The sequence below is a fragment of the Nicotiana tabacum genome, chromosome 16 (assembly GCF_000715075.1).
Source record: "Nicotiana tabacum cultivar K326 chromosome 16, ASM71507v2, whole genome shotgun sequence".
NCBI classification, from domain to species: domain Eukaryota; kingdom Viridiplantae; phylum Streptophyta; class Magnoliopsida; order Solanales; family Solanaceae; genus Nicotiana; species Nicotiana tabacum.
In genome coordinates this window covers 52,451,720-52,469,142 of record NC_134095.1, presented here as the reverse complement: position 1 = coordinate 52,469,142, position 17,423 = coordinate 52,451,720, and the positions used below count along the sequence as shown (strand labels likewise).

The 17,423-nt window shown below is 36.4% G+C and overlaps 2 protein-coding genes across 2 annotated transcripts; both read right to left on the bottom strand.

The window, feature by feature from the left end:
* Window positions 1-6,694: 6,694 nt before the first annotated feature.
* Window positions 6,695-7,431, bottom strand: LOC142161687 (laccase-15-like). Its single transcript, XM_075232092.1, has 2 exons — window positions 6,924-7,431; window positions 6,695-6,825 (listed from the first exon to the last, which is right to left on the bottom strand). Exons 1-2 carry the CDS (start codon window positions 7,429-7,431, stop codon window positions 6,695-6,697), a joined length of 639 nt encoding a protein of 212 aa, XP_075088193.1.
* A 50-nt stretch (window positions 7,432-7,481) lies between these two features.
* LOC107822644 (laccase-14-like) lies at window positions 7,482-9,670 on the bottom strand. The gene is made up of 3 exons (XM_075232091.1): window positions 9,427-9,670; window positions 8,869-8,997; window positions 7,482-7,870 (listed from the first exon to the last, which is right to left on the bottom strand). Exons 1-3 carry the CDS (start codon window positions 9,668-9,670, stop codon window positions 7,482-7,484), a joined length of 762 nt encoding a protein of 253 aa, XP_075088192.1.
* Between the last annotated feature and the right edge of the window lie 7,753 nt (window positions 9,671-17,423).

Sequence of the window (17,423 nt, the reverse complement as noted above, 5' to 3'; positions counted from 1 at the left end):
TGGTTTCTCTAAGATATTCCATGGGATGGTGTGAAATTCGTGAGAAGTTTTGTTTCAGAGGGAAAAAAACATAACTTGGTCTTTTCCCATCTATAATGGGGAACGGAGTTATCTGATGCTTGTCGGGGGTGGGGGAGGGATAACATGTGCATATGAGTTGATTCAGATATTATCAACAAAAAAAAATAAATATCTTTGGCCCTTCTATTTCATAAGAAAAGAGAATCTTTTCCCACTTAGAAAACTGCCTTTTGACATGGAATAATCAAGGGAAATTAACAGCTATGTTCATTTATAAGTAGCTCGTTTCAAAAATTGGCCAATTGATAAAATATTACTAATATTAGCCAATTAGCTATTTATAGCAAAAAAAAAATCAAATTTTTGCTTTGTTTTGAGTGGGTGTTATTAGAATAGATTGAGCACAACTTAAGGAGCTTGAATCTCAGTTTTTGGATGATTTGGTGAAGTTTTGAGGTGGTTTGAATTGAAAATTCGAAGTAAAAGCTGAATATGAAAAAAATGATATGTGTATCACACTGTGTATCATTTTTGTATCACATATGTATCATATTTGTATCAATTGTGTATCACATGTATATCCATGTATACTTGTGTGTGAGATACATGCGTGATACATGTTTGATACATGTGTCGCAGAAGACTTTTTTGAACTCGATTTAATTACGAATTTTAATACAAAATCAATCCAAACCACCTCCAATCTTCCTCAAATTTTGTATATTGACTGATCTATATATTTTCAATGAATTTCAACTATACCCATTGAAAAAGTTCCTTTTTTGTTTAGATTTTTGGAATATTGTATAGATTTTTGTATTTCATCACTTTATTTGCTACCGCATCCATGAAATTTTCTTTCCATCTTGTATTTAATGTTGCTAATCACGCTTAAAAATATAGAAAGTGATTTTTGCATGTAATTCTTTGAGAGAAAGAACCCTATTATTTGGTTTTTCAATTTTTGTTGGCTAGTTTTGGTAAATCTATGACTAATGGCTAGAGGTTGGTAAGTTGAGATTTATTTGAGATATTTGTGTAAGATTCCCAATAATCAATAATGTAGGTATTATTTTTGGCGATTGGTGTCGGCAGTTTCGTTTTTTACTATTTTGTTTGCCAATCACGTAAGAGGAGATTCTATTTAGTCTCCCTTCGCTCCAAAATAAGTGATTTTTTGGTTTTTTTTTGTGGTCCAAAATAAGTGATTTTTCAAATTTCAAGAATGAATTAATTATTTTTTTTGTATATTGCCCTTGGAGTAAATAGTGTTGGAGTATGTGTTAGGAATGTTTATGTGAAAAGATAGTAAAGATTAACATAGTCAATTTCATTGTTAATTAATGTTAAAAGGTGAACTTCTTAATCCGTGTGAAAACATCTAAAAAATTACTTATTTTGAACCGGAAGAAATACTAGTTATGGTGTATGCTCATCGAAATATGATTATGCGTGACATAACTAGAATAAAGTAAGGAATGAAAAAATTGATGTGACACCTCTCCTTATTAAGAGGGTGTTTGGCCAAACTTATAAACTGATCAAACTGGCTTATAAACACTTTCTGGCTTATCTACGTGTTTGGTAAAATGAAAAGTGCTTATAAGTTAAGTGCATATAAGCCAAAAATATGCCAAAAGCCATAAGTTGGTCTCCCCCAACTTATCAAATTTTAGCTTATAAGCATTTTAATTTTGACCAAAATATTTACTATTCTATCCCTAAAATACTTCTTTTTAAAACAAACTCTTCATATACCCAGTTCTTCAGCTGCTTATTATTAATTTCAGCACTTTTATCCAAACACGTAACTGTTTATTTTTAAATCAGCATTAGCACTTAAAAGTGCTTTTCAGCACCTAATGATTATCAGCTATCTAAATTAGCTAAGCCAAACGGGGTCTAAGGAACTGCGCTTATAAAAACTAAAAATATTGTATTTATGTTATTCCTCGTCATTAGCATTTATTACTTAACCTGAAACGTTGCGAATGAGACGTTATCAACAATACTGCAAAATAATGGGTGCTAGGAAACGTTGCTAAAGGGTTTTATCCGAGCCTTCTAATTCTTATTTAAAGTTACCTTTAATCTGTTTTCCTTGCTCTTGTTAAATGTCAAGAGGGAGAAAGAAGCCCCGATATAGATGGCCAGGTATCCTAATCATGAATTAATTATCTTTAATGTTTGTTGTTGGAGACTTTCTTGAGCCGAGGGTCTCCTGGAAACAGCCTCTCTGCTCCTCGGGTAGGGGTAAGTTCTGCATACATATTACCCTCTCCAGACCTCCCTTGTGGGATTATACTGGGTTGTTGTTGTTGTTGTTGTTGTTGTTGTTGTGGTGGTGGTGGTGTTTGTTGTTGGAGAAATCGAATAATGGATTTAGATTTATTTATAAATCTGATTTCGAATTGATCTGGCTTGACTTCCAGATTTGTTGCAGGATAGATAATTTCATGACAACTCTTACTAATTAAAGGTTAGACCATAAAAATTCCTTTTTCATTGCACATTCGAGATCATCGCATTTCACATGTTAAAATTTCAGGTCTGTAAATATAAATGGAATAAATCGAACAACTGTAATTTAAACCATACATGGAAGCCGTTGGAGAAATTTTGGTGCTTCCGTTGTTCGATGAAGCACATTATACTTCTATGCATAGCCAGAAAGCTCTTCTCTTTTCCAGAGTAATATTGTAAGATCCAACCGGTCGTTTTGAGCATTTGCATTTCATTCAACTGTTTGAAGTCTTGAGTAGCTTCATATGATATATTATAACTCGTGTGAATCGTTGATTTTAGTTTTCACGTATTTCGGGATTGATTTGAGAGAACGATTCTCAACTAGGAAGAGTTGACAAAGTTTGACTTTTATGTATTTGACCCCGGATCGGAATTTTGATGGTTTCTCTAGGTCTGGATGATGATTTTGGACCTGAGCATATGTGCGAATTTGCATTTGGATGTTTCTAGAAGGTTTCAGCGCTATTTAGCGAAAGTAGGCGATTTAAAGATTTGGAATGTTCATAAGTTTGACCGGGAGTTGACTTTGATGATACTAGGTTCGGATTATTGTTCCGGGAATTGGAATAGCTTTATGTCATCTGGGACTTGTGTGCAAAATTTGAGGTTATTCTGGGTTGATTTGATATGGTTCAGTACGAGTTTCGGAAGTTAAAAGTTCAAAAGTTCATTAAGTTCGATTTGAGGTGCGATTCATGGTTTTGATGTTGTTATGCGTGATTTGAGGCCTCTAGTAAGTCTGTGTTATGTTATTAGACTTGTTGGTATGTTCGTACGGGATCCCGAGAGGCTCAGGTGAGTTTCGGATCGCTTTCGGACCATTTCCTCTCATTTTAAATTGCTCGTTTTTACGAATGTCTGGAGTGAATCATGTTCGCGTGGGAGTCATCGCGATCGCAAATAAGGATTTGGACTAGGCTGTTTTATGTCTTTGCGTCCGTGAGTGTTGAGTCGCGTTCGCGGTGTATGTGGGACTCGAGCTTCGCGTCCGCTTTTGGGTAGTCGCGTTCGCGATGGTGGGCTGGGAGCTGGAGCACTCTTCTTCGTGTTCGCGATATGTGGGCCGCGTTCGAGTTGTGTGGCATTTTTGGGAATCGTATTCGCGTGGGAAGCATCGCGAACATGTAAGGCATTTTTGTTGGCAGTTAGTTTTATTCATCGCAGACTGGGATGGTTTTTTCACGTGCGCGAAGGGTTCGCCTGGGCAGTGCTTATAAATACTCTATTTTGAAGGTTTCAGACATTTTATCACATTTTTGAGTTGGGGGGTTTGGATTTGAACGATTTTGGAGGCGATTTTCACCATACAAATTGAGTAAGTGTTTTCTACTGGGCTTTGATTATATTTCATGAATCTATCTTTGTTTTTGGCATTTAATTGATGATTTCAAAAGAGAAATTGGGGGGTTTTGTCAAAACTTTCCTAAAGTGGATATTTGAGTTTTGAACATTGATTCAGAGTCAGATTTGAGTGAAATTAGTATGGATGGACTCGTAATTGAATGAGTTATCGGATTTTGTGAGTTTTGTTAGATTCCGAGGTGCGAGCCCGGGTTTGACTTTTTGGTTGACTTTGAGTAAATGTGTAAAGATTAGGCCTTTATCGGTTGAGATTGTTTCCTTAGGCATTATTTGTTTGAGTTGCTTTTGGCTAGTTTCGAGCCGTTCGGAGGTTGTTATGCGCGAGATGGAATTTCTAGAGTATTGTTTGGCTTGCTTAGTATTGAATTTGGCTTGTTCGAGGTAAGCAACATATCTAAACTTGGATTTGAGGGTATCTAACCCTGGGAACTATGTTATAAGAGATGTATTGAGGTGACGCACATGCTAGGTGACGCACATGCTAGGTGACGAACGTGTGGGCGTGCACCGGGAAAATCATGATTCTAGTTGACTATTAGATTATGATCGGATTTGTTTTGCTGTTATATCTTGTTACATCCACGTTCTCCCAACTTGTTTGATTATATGAGTTGTTAATTATGTTAGAAATCATGTTTAGGCTATATGCTTATTTTGTTGAAACCTACTGAGGTCATCCCTATTGTTGAGTTATTTGCTTAAATTGCAATTACATACTCAGTCATATTCATTCATTTGCACATTATGTCTCAGTCTCTGCTATCATTTGTTGTTATAACATGTTATCATTGTTTGGGCTGATTAGCATGAGATTTGTGAGCCCGAGATACTGGAGATATTGATCATGGAGTTGGTCCTGAGGGCCGAGTTGTGAGTGACATTTATGGGATCGGACTGCACGCTGCAACAAGCATTATTGTCCCATTATGGGATCGGGCTACACTCCGTAACATGTTATGTTGACTTATATTAGCGCTTGGGCAGGATCCGCCCCTCCAGAGTCTGACATACTAATAGTGAGCGCAAGTATCGAGTGCCGAGTGAGCAAGTGACTGAGTATGAGGCAGTGAGGTTGAGTACTCTGAAAGTATGAGTACATGGGTTTATCAATGACATTTGACATGCTTACGTGGCATGAAGGCATAGAGATGCATTTCCTCATGCTATACGGTATTGCGACATTCATGACTTCATCTGCACAATGATAGGTAGGCACATAGATGTACTTTCCACATGCTATCTGAGAATGAAATATCTTATCTGTTGTTGAAAGATTTTGTGAAAAATTATAATTTTCTGATATACTCATATTTTGATAATTTCGGTAAAAGATTTGGGTTTTACTATTGTACCTGAAAAGCATACCTATTTTCCGTAATTGCGAACGAGCTGAGCATAATATCTTTGAGTTATTACTTGCACTATTTTTATTATATTGTTACGAGTTGTCCTTGAACTTTGGTGTTTTGCATCTTGCGTGCAAATTTTGGAGCTGATGTTGCTGCGTATGGCGGGAGCTGGCATTAGAGATGTACCTGTGTTCCGGTTATAGCTGCCTCTTGTTCTTGGTAACTTTAGATTTATAAATCCGTTTATGTACATTTGAATAGATGATGTATTTTTTTCATACCAGCTTTGTAAACTCTAAGTCTTAGAAGCTCATGATTTGTACTACCAATCGTTGGGATTTTCGCGTAAAAGATCAGTTATTTCATCATTTATTTTCTCAATAAATTTCATTTGAATTGGATTGTGTTAATTGGCTTACCTGACGGGTGGGGTTAAGTGTCATCACAACTAATTGAATTTTGGGTCGTGAAAAATATGCAGAGAAGTTTCATTTCTTCCTCTTCTATTGTATGAGCAGCCATAATAAACTCAAATTAATTAACCATGCAAATGATATACATCAAATGCTAGAAATACATCGTTTTAGTTTTTATTTATTTATACTGTGAATTGAATGAGTGAAAATTATACCAAGAAACTCTTCACTAGAGCCTGAAATTTGTATTTTCAATATTTATTTCCTCTTTAGAATTCTATAAAATCACAGGGAAATAACTAATAGACTGTGATAGAAGGCAAAACTATATTGTTGCAAGTGACTCACATTTACATTATCATCTAATGTGCCTAAAAGTGGATACTATAAAACAAATCGTCATTCTAATTACCTCAATTTTTTGTCCGCTCTATCTCTTGGTATTTGTATGCTAAGAATATGAGAATATATGTCATTTTTCAAATAGATAATTTAATTTGCCAATGTATTTTTGTTTGTTGCAGTTGGTAGAATTATGGAGCTATATATGGAGGAGGTCAGGGGTCGAAAATGTGAAGGAAATAGTATGGTTTTGAATCCTTCGACGGGAAAATTAAAGGTAAATGTTGATGAACAAGTATCTCCTAATGACTACACTCTAGCACTTTAAGTTTTGCACTCTTTAATATTTGCATATTATATACATAACTTGTTGCATAAACAGTTTTGATTTGCCAGCCAAGTAATTATTGGTAAGTCTATGATGGAAGTAATTCCAGGGATCACAAGGATTCGAAGAATGTAACGGAAAAACAAGCTTCTGATCAGTAATATATTAAACCAAATTAAAGGATGCATTTTCATTCGAAGAATGTGTTTGGAAAAGTTTTTAGATTTACAACAGCTTTTTAATGTAAATGTTTGAACTAATTCTATATTTTTTTTTTATGTTAGACCGCGCGAAGCTCGGATAATAAGTTCTCTAGTATATACATATATAAAGAAACTTTCAGGGGAAAATCAGCATGGTGGCATATCTGGAGGAGGAGGCAACATCCGTTCTTCTGGGTGCTCGCCATCTTCCACCAGAAATGCAGTCTTCATGCCCCATGTTATATGACGCTCAATATGGCAATGCATAAACCAAACTCCTAAAAATTTACAAACAACATTTATAATAAAATGAAGTGATAATTAATCACCTACTAATAATTAAGCTATGAAAATAAATGTTTAAATTAAAACTTACCAGGATTGTCTTCTTTGAATCTAATGGCAGTCCAACCATTTTTAGGAACAGCAATTGTGTTTACTCGAGGAGGATCAACAAGATTATAATTCAAAGGATCCTTTTTCTCGTCGAAATTTCCAAATCCCCATCCAACAACATAGTAATTATATCCATGAAGATGCATTGGATGGTCTAAGGAACCAACCAAATTAGTGTCCTGAAGAACCATTTCAACTGTAGTATTATACTTCAATACTTTCACTTCTGTCCCTAAATCCGGTATTTCAAGTTCCAAAGGCAAGTAATCAGCAGTGTAATTAAATTTATATGGTGGAAAACTAGGAAATTTTGTCCCAAAAACACCGTTAACGTGATAATAATAGGCCTCTAATATATCGTACGTTGGCTTAACAAAACTTATGTTGTTCATACTAGCTGCAAATCGTGTCCCGTTAGGCTCTTGACATGTAGAGTTTGTACCATTTTCAGGACAGGGAAATGCATTGATTGAAATAGTGGAAATCATTCTGTTTTTTATTTCAAGGGGGACGAAAATCGGAAGCTAAACTTCTTAGGCTAGCACTGAAAATTCACAGCAGCAGAGGTGTCATAGTAAGAGGGAAGATATGGAAATAAAGGAGATGATGAATTTTTGTTTTCTTTCTCTTTATACTTTAAAATTGCTGTTGTGGTTGTGTTATCAAAGGTAGTACCATTAGAATATGCTCTAGCAGCTAAATAGTAATATTGATCACCCTTTTGGTTAGTTTTCAAAATGCAATCGATTGATTGTCCTGGGGTTATCATAATATATTCTCGTGTCAATGGCTTTGTGTAGCTTCCATCTATTCCAACTACTGTTAGATTGTGATTTGCAATTTTAACGAACATAAGTTCATTCATTACAGCACTTATAAATCTCAGTAGATAAGTCTTCCCAAACTCCACCTCTAGATTGAAAGTTCCTACACAACCATTATAAAACAGAAGAGTAAGTAAAAGGATATCAAGGAAATAAGGTGGCCTAAAACGGGATAAATATTTGTCGGGGGTTGGGGTGGGGGATATAATGGGGTAAATTTCATCAGAGGTCATTTAAGTTAAGCTTTGTAACACAAAAATCAGTTTTCTTTCTTTTATAACACAAAAGTAATTTTAATATTGCCTAGTTAAGACCGAAAAATGCAAATTTTTGCCGGAAAACTCACGTGGATGTCCTAATCCTCTAATTAATTTAGTAAAATAGAGTAACAACTTTGAATTAAAATGGAAAATGCAAATTTTTGCTGGAAAATTGACGTGATGTTGTTGGTATTTCTAAGAGAGGCGGGAGTAAAAGATGACTTTCTGTAAGTTCTACTAAAAATTAGAGGGTTAGGATAGCCACGTCAGTTTTCCTGCCAAAATTTGCATTAGGGTTACTTTTATATTTCTGTTAACTAAGCTATATTGAAATGACTTTTGTAGTACAAAAGAAAGAAAAATGATTTTTGTGTTACAACAGAAAGAAAAATAACTTTCGTATTATAAAGCTTAACTTAAATGACCTTTGATGAAATTTACTCGGATATAATGTTACTCGATAGAGTTTATGTTATATACACTAACAGTGTAATAAAAATTAAATAGGTAATAGAATATTATTACTTTATTTTTCATGTAATCATCATATTAGGCTTGATATGAGATTTACATATTGTCGTAGGCTAACTTATTGTAAAAATTTATTTTTAATATTAGTGGATAGAATTCTAGTTGATATAGTGAAGGACCATATTTAAAAGTTACTTTCAAGTTTAAACTACTTAATAGAATGGAAAAGTTTTGAGTTTAATGCAAGATTTCTATTGCCAAATTTGTCATATAATTTTCGCGGGTAACTAATGAGTATGATGCAAGATGAATGAGAATATAAGTCAATGTCATTTACTCTGCTGATATATATAGCCAAGGATTTACTTACCATTCTTTGAGCAAGGGTAAAGATCACCTGGCTGACCATTGACAGTGAAAGCATCAGAATTTCTAGACTGACCTCCTGATGCTCCAAATTCATCCACGAGTTTCTTAATATCTTCCTTCCACCACTCAGCTTTAATCCAAATAAAAATGGAATAAGTAGTAGGTTAGGGTTGGTGACAAATCTAAATAAAATCCACATGCATACAAAATTTGAAGATAATGAGTAATTATTAGTCTAAAAATTGTACCTAGAGACGAATCAATAAATTAAAGTTAGTAAGTTTAGAATGAATATAAAACTTAAAATGTATGCTTCATATGTATTTCTAGCTGAAGCAATAAATGAACAAAACTTGCTTTAGTTTTACCTTTGCATGGACAGTCAAACCCCTCTATAACAATCTAATTTGTTTTCACATTTTTTGGTTATTATAGTGAAGTGTTGTTATAGAAGATATATTATAACGCAATATAAAAATTAGTTCTGAGAAAAAATTGGCTTTTGTAATAAATGGTTATTATATGATAAAAATGCTATTATAGAGAGATCTCATTGTACCTATAACGATGGGTATTTCGCGATGAGGTTTTGGGAAAGGATAAGGAGTCCCTTGTTTGGGATAAACAATAAGTGCACCATGAACTGTTGAACGTTGCCATCCACTGTGTGCATGCCACCATAGTGTCCCTTCCTCATCAGATAATATGATTTTTTGCTTGAATCTACCACCTGCTTTGAATTGGACATTAGGTGATATATTCAGGACCATCTGACCATGAATATCGTGGTTGCTTGACTCCATGCCTACAACTTTTTTATACGTCGTCAGTTAAAACCAAGGAAATAAGTTATTTGGCAAACTTTATTGATTATCATTGGCAATATATTGTATTTCACATAGTACAGGTCGAGTCACTAATACCACTATAGTAACGTGCAAAGATTAATTAAAATTAACACCTATACCAGTGAATAGTAAATAGAAAGTGGGGGGACTATCTGTATTGGGAAAAATTGCATTTATATATGCAAGTGACATGTTGAGACACGTGGACTGGTCAAATAGTCAAAGAATTATAATTAGTCAAGAGGTACGGGCAGCAATAGAAACGAGCAAAGGCAAAGAAAGAGGCACGGGAGGACATTCGAAGGATTCAACGCCCGTACCTATTTAAATCGTTTATCAAAAGGAATGGATCTGACCATAATAAAGAGCGCAGATACGGAATTCGACAAGCATTAAATACTGGATACGTTAGAGAATTTGTATTGATTACAATGATTGTGTAACGTAGCATTCAATGTCTTTAATTATTCATAATAGTCTCGTTATGATTTGGGGAAACCGCATATCTTCAAGATACCTATAAAAGGGAGGTATCTGATTACTTGTAAACACGAGATACTATTGGAATATACTTTGATTCACTTGTTTTTCTCCTGATTACACTCTGGTTACTCTAAATTACTTTCTTCTACATATTCTTTTGATTATCAGTAACCCGCGTTCTTCTAAATTCTAACTTTGACTGAAATTCTATTTTTTGGTTAAACAAATTGGTTCCGTTACCGGGAATCTGATAATCTATTTTCTTTTCACTTGACCTTCCTTGTTACATCAATTATGTCGAATAACAATGACAACACCCCAGGAAACCAAGAGAACCAACAAAGTCAGAGAGGCCCACAGAATATTAACATTCATGTTCCAACTCTGCAGGACTCTCCACGACAATCTCGTGAGGGTACTCCTGATGGATCTCAAATAAACGAGTATGCTCACTTTGAAAATGCTGAAGCTGTTGATGAAGCTTTGCAGAAATTAATTACTGCTCAGGGCAACAAAGCTGTTGAGGCGCTTGTTAACCAGTTACCTGTTGCAACACCCACATCTTCTCCAAATAATAACACTATAGAAAACCCTCGTTTCGGGCTTGTTAACTCAGGCAGCGGTGGAACTCCCAGTAAACCGCAGGAGAGAGAACCAGGTAGTGTAATTAATTCTGATTTACAAAATTTGATACTAGCCTTGCAGAGACAACTCAAGGAGCAAAGTGAACGCATAGAGCAGATACCCGGGGTGCCGCCCATAATCAAAGGGGTAGACATGGACAGATATTTGCAACAACTCTGGAAGCCAAGTGCTGCCCCACTCCCAATTCCAAAAAAGTTCAAAATGCCTGATATTCCAAAGTATGATGGAACAACAGACCCACGAGACCACATGACTGCATTCACAACGGGCGTAAAAGGCAATGATTAACTAAGCAGGAGATCAAATCGGTATTAGTCAAGAAATTTGGTGAAACACTCACCAAAGGAGCACTAACATGGTATTCCCTTTTACCTGAAAATTCTATAAACACTTTTGCTGAGTTTGCAGATTCTTTCATCAAAGCACACTCGGGAACCCAAAAAGTGGAAAAAAGAATGGAGGATATTTTCAAAATTAAGCAAGGAGATTCAGAATTGCTTAGAGAATTCGTGGACAGATTTCAACGCGAAAGAATGACATTGCCGCGTGTACCTGATGACTGGGCAGCTATTGGTTTCACAAGCAATTTGAATGAAAAAATCTCGGAAGCTACGAGGAGACTCAAGGAAAGCCTTCGAGAATTCCCAGCTACAACATGGAATGATGTTTATAACAGGTATAGCACGAAGTTGAGGATTGAGGAAGATACTGTTCCCCGATCTCAAAAAGAAGAAAGTATACGTTTAAGACGTGCAGAGAACGAAAAAAGATCCGGTAAAAACATGTACGAGCCCTATATGGGACCTGCGGGGAAAGACTCGCGGTCAAAACAGGATAATCAAAGGCATGATCACAGATCAAGAAACAGAGAATCAGGTTCTTCATCAAGATTTAGGAACGAGCGAAACAACTATTAGTCACGGGATGATGATAGAAATTTAAAAGCGAGATTCGGAGGTTACAACTTCAACGCCAGCACCTCCGAGCTCGTAGCTGTTTTGAAAAGCATGGGAGATAAGGTTCGATGGCCAAAGGAAATGAGATCGAATCCAAACAAGCGCAACCCTGACCATTGGTGTGAGTTCCATAATGATCACGGGCATAAAACAGCAGATTGCAGATTTTTACAAAGTGAAGTTGATCATTTATTAAAACAAGGATATCTTACTGAGTTGTTCAGCGAGAAACGCAAGCAAGCTTATATGAAGAACAGGCAGGAGCCTCCAAAACCACCTTCTCCCAAAAGAACTGTTAACGTTATAAGTGGGGGTGAAGACATCAATGGTGTGTCATATACTGCAGCTAACAAAACTTCCAAAGTAACTATTACCCAAGGGAAATGGGTGCGGCATGTTCTAGAAGAAGGCAATATTACATTCAATGATGCAGATACAGATGGCGTATTTATCCTTCATAACGATGCACTGGTACTATCTTTAATTGTGCATGATACTAATGTGAAACGAGTTTTGATTGATCTAGGTAGTTCCGTGAACATTATTTTGCTAAGAGTGCTACGTGAGATGCAAGCTGAAGATAGAGTAATACCAAAGGCGCATACTCTATCTGGATTTGATAATTCCAGTGTCGTCACAAAAGGAGAGGTAACACTCACCACTTTTGCTGAAGGGGTCGTCAAAGATACAAAGTTCCAGGTAGTAGACATGGAGATGACTTACAACATGATTCTGGGGAGACCATGGATCCATGAAATGGATGTTGTTCCTTCAAACTTGCATCAAGTTATCAAATTTCCATCACGATGAGGAATTTGTCAAATTCGCGGAGATCAACATATGTCCAGGGCTATTAACTTCGTTGCAGATACAAGCATGAGAAGTAGAGGCAAATAGCAATCACAGAAGGTAGTTGAGGAAATCACAATACAAACCTCAACTGAACAAGCGCGAACAGATGTAGAATCAAGGCTTGATACCATTCAAGAACTAGAAGAGAATGAAGATATCAAAACAACGATAGAGGAATTAGAACCTATCATGTTATTCGCTCAATGGCCTGATAAAAAAGTCTATGTCGGAGCTAATCTTGACCAAGGAATGAAAGGTAAGTTAATTGAATTTTTGAAAACTAATATGGATTGTTTTGCTTGGTCCCACTCTGACATGACAGGAATACCACCGGAGGTGATGACTCATAAACTAAATGAAGATCCGTTATATCCTCCTGTGAAGCAAAAGAAAAGAAAGCAGGGAACTTTCAAGAATCAGGTGATTCAAGAAGAAGTCCAAAAATTGCTAAAAAGTGGTTCCATTCGAGAGGTAAAATATCCTAACTGGTTAGCCAATACTGTCGTGGTTCCAAAGAAAAATGGTAAGTGGCGGGTTTATGTAGATTATACAGATCTTAACAAAGCCTGCCCTAAAGATTCTTTTCCACTACCACACATAGATCAATTGATTGATGCAACTGCAGGTCACGAATTGTTAAGTTTTTTAGATGCATATTCAGGTTATAATCAGATTAAAATGGATCCGGCAGATGAATAAAAAACTTCATTCATAACAGACAGGGGGATTTATTGTTATAAAGTAATACCCTTTGGTCTAAAGAATGCAGGTGCAACGTATCAGAGGTTAGTTACCAAAATGTTTCAGGAATATTTAGGAAAGACAATGGAGGTATATATAGATTATATGCTTGTTAAAACTCAGTACTCAAAAAATCACATATCACACTTATCTGACACATTTTCAATTTTGCGCAAATTTAATATGGAGTTAAATCCCGAAAAATGTGCATTTGGCGTTGCATCAGGCAAGTTTTTGGGTTTTCTTGTTTCTAACCGTGGAATTGAAGTAAATCCTGCACAGATTAATGTCATTGAGGAAATCCCTGACATACTTTCAAACAAGAAAGAAGTTCAAAGATTAACAGGGAGAATTATGGCCTTGGGAAGATTCATCTCTAAATCATCAGAGAAGTGTTTTAAATTCTTCTCAGCTCTTAAGAAGCAGGATCATTTTGAATAGAATGAGGAATGTCAACAAGCACTTAGGAATTTGAAAACGTACTTATCAAATCCACCTTTGTTGGCAAAACCAAAGGCTGGGGAAAAACTACTCCTCTACCTTGCTGTTTCGGAGGTGGAGGTAAGTGCTGTTTCGGTCCGAGAAGAGCAAGGTAAACAATCACATATCTATTACGTAAGTAAATCTTTGTTAGATGCAGAGACGAGGTATCCTCAGTTAGAAAAACTTGCACTTGCGTTAATCATGACATCTAGAAAGTTAAGACATTACTTTCAGTGTCATCCTATCGTTGTGGTAACTACCTACTATTTACGTAACATATTACATAAGCATGAGTTATCAGGTAGGTTAGCTAAGTGGGCAATAGAGTTAAGTGAATACGAAATTGCATACCAACCTAGAACTGCTATAAAATCACAAGTATTAGCTGATTTCGTGGCTGATTTTAGTCAGGGAATACAGTTAGAAGCAGAAAAAGAATTACATGTGTTCAATGGAGCTAACCCAGGAACTTGGACTTTATTCACTGATGGCTCATCTAATGTGAGAAGAGCAGGTTTGGGGGTAGTATTGGTACCACCTACGGGTGAAACCATTCGGCAAGCTATTAAATGCCATTCCATAACTAACAATGAGGCAGAATATGAGGCTATGATTGCAGGTTTAGAACTGGTACGAGAACTTGGCATAAATCAGATTATAATCAAGAGTGATTCACAACTTATAGTTAATCAAATGCTGGGGACTTATACAGCCAGGGAAGCAAGGATGCAGCAATACTTGGAAAAGTACGGGAATTGATAAAACAATTTCAAGATTGGAAAATTAGACAAATACCCAGGGACGAAAATCTTGAGCAGATGCCCTGGCCAATCTCGTATCTGCGGCCGACGTGGCAAACGATGCAAATGCCTCAGTAATACATTTATTTCATTCAGTTCTTGATCCTGATGCGAATGAGGTAAATTTTAATAACTTAACCTGGGATTGGAGGAACGAAATTGTTGCTTTTTTGCAGTATGGAACCGTCCTTGATGACAAGAAAAAGGCTTATGCGCTTTGAAGGCATGCCGCTCGGTACTGCTTAAAACAAGGCAATCTATATCATAAAATGTTCGATGGACCTTAGCAAGATGCCTTGGACTTTCGCAAACAGAGTATGTAATGAGAGAAATACACGAGGGTCATTGCGGGAATCACGCAGGTGGAAGATCACTAGTAAGAACCTTAATTAGGGCAGGTTATTACTGGCCTAAAATGGAAGAGGAGGCAGAAAGTTTCGTGGCCAAATGTGATAAATGCCAGAGGTACGGTAACAATATGCATAGACTTGCGGAATTATTACATCCGGTCATTGCGCCATGGCCATTTATGAAATGGGGAATGAATATCGTAGGTCCATTACCGCAAGGAAAAGGACAAGTAAAATTTTTGCTTGTTCTCACTGATTATTTAACTAAATGGGTAGAGGCAGGTGCATTCAAACATGTGCGAGAAAAGGAAGTCAAAGACTTTATTTGGCGGAATATCATATGTCGCTTCGGTGTACCAAATGAGATCGTATGTGATAATGGTCCTCAGTTTATTGGAGCTCAGATCACAGAATTTTTTCAAAGCTGGCAAATTAAAAGGATTACGTCAACACCCTGTCATCTGGTGGGTAATGGACAGGCAGAATCAACGAACAAAGTCATTATCAACAATTTAAAGAAACGACTAGAGGAATCAAAAGGAAACTGGCCTGAAGTGTTATCTCGAGTTTTATGGGCATATCGCACAACTGCAAAAACAAGTACAGGTGAAACACCGTTCTCCTTGGTTTATAGAACTGAGGCTTTAATTCCTGTTGAGATAGGGGAACCAAGTACACGGTTCACACAGGCGACACAAGAATCTAATGACGAGGAGATGCGGGTCAACCTAAATTTACTTGAGGGGCGGAGAGAAGCTGCTTTAATAAGAATGGGAGCATAAAAGCAAGTCATAGAACAATACTACAATAGAAAAGCACGCCTCAGGTTCTTCAAAATTGGGGACTTCGTGCTTAAAAAGGTTTTTTAGTCTACAAAGGTAGCTAACACAGGGAAATTAAGTCCAACATGGGAAGGACCCTACAGAGTGCGTAATGTTGCGGGAAAAGGAGCATATGAACTGGAGACAATGGATGGCAAGATACTACCTTCGCATTGGAATGCTGTTCATTTAAAGAGATACTATTTCTAAGGAAAACCCACGGTCAGGTATAACCATTTTAAATTTCATTTTTGAATTGTTAAAATTTTACTAACGATTTTAGATGATAGGCAAAACGCTAACCCGTACTAAATGATGAGTCACGACCTGTAAGGCATATGAACTAACCTAAAATTCCTGGCCTAAGGTTACAATTATTCTGATAGAAATGCAAACGGGTTATGCAGTCTTCATCTATAATCGTCCCTCCGAGTCCCGTATGTTTTTCCTTTTCAGGAAAAGGACCAAACGAGAGAAACTATCAAGTGCTCGAGGCTTCATACTTCAACACTCAAACACTTGGGGGACTACATAATATACACGGACATATGTATAAAGAAGGCAAAGCAGATTAAGGAAAAATCAAGCCTGAAAGAGTCAAGTACAGAGTAAAAGTCATAAAGCCACGAGCTAAGGCCAAAGAAAAACCTCACTATAGTTAGGGCAAAGGCTATGTACTAAAACGGGTTATACGGAAAAACCCCGTGTCTATTATTCTTCTTTTGAATCTGTTACAAGAAAAACAGTTACGAGAAAGTTATAGATGTAATTCAAATACATGTAAAGTTTTATTCGGAACTAGACAAGGTTCAAAAATAAAATCTTGTCAAAGTTATTTCAGAGAAACATGTGTATTCCTATTTCTTTCGTCGTATGATAATACCATTATGAAGTTGAGACGTCTTCTTCATTAAGTATTGTAATATAAAAAGGCCCTCTTTTATAAAACTCATGTTTAAATTAATCATGAGGTTAACAGAAGCATTCTTTCAGAAAACGAAAATGCAAATTATTCTGTAAGTCCTTAAAAAGAAAGGCGAGAATAAAGCAAGCAGAAGTTTAAGATAAAAACTTCTTAATATGTAAAAAAATCTAAGACTAAGATCGAACTTAGTCATAAAACTACGAAATTGTTTAGACTGCCCCATTAAAAGACTTGGGGACTGACGTTTCTAAAATCAACCCTCAAATGAAGTTAAGGGTTTGATTACAATCTTCCAAAATCAAAACAAAAATAAAATCATTTGAATGATTAAAACTGGTCACTGAGAAGTTTGTGGTATTGAGGCAGGAACGTCGATAGCATCAGGCTCAATTTGGGCAGGTGCATCAGCAGGCGCGGCTTCAACTTGGCTTGCAGCAACGGGCTCGATCGGGTTTGAAATAGTCATGATACCCGTATCAGCTTCAACATTCATGAGAGCTTTAGCCACGGGAACTTCATCCACGGGAGAAGGGAAGTCCTGAGTTTGTTGAGCTTTTTTAATGGTTTCGTTGATTTTAGCTAACTCCAACTCCCGATTGAAGTTTTCTTGGCCAGCTTCAAGTAGGGTATCACGACGGGAATTCAAAAAAGC

Bases quoted from the DNA above. Each gene is read 5' to 3' on its own strand.
- LOC142161687 (XM_075232092.1), bottom strand. From the start codon at position 7,431: ATGATTTCCACTATTTCAATCAATGCATTTCCCTGTCCTGAAAATGGT. The intron at 6,826-6,923 runs GTAAGTTTTAAT...GTAAATTTTTAG, and splicing joins ATTCAAAGAAGACAATCCTG to GAGTTTGGTTTATGCATTGC.
- LOC107822644 (XM_075232091.1), bottom strand. From the start codon at position 9,670: ATGGAGTCAAGCAACCACGATATTCATGGTCAGATGGTCCTGAATATA. The intron at 8,998-9,426 runs GTACAATGAGAT...TTTGGATTAAAG, and splicing joins CGAAATACCCATCGTTATAG to CTGAGTGGTGGAAGGAAGAT. The intron at 7,871-8,868 runs GTAAGTAAATCC...ATGGTTGTGTAG, and splicing joins TTACCCTTGCTCAAAGAATG to GAACTTTCAATCTAGAGGTG.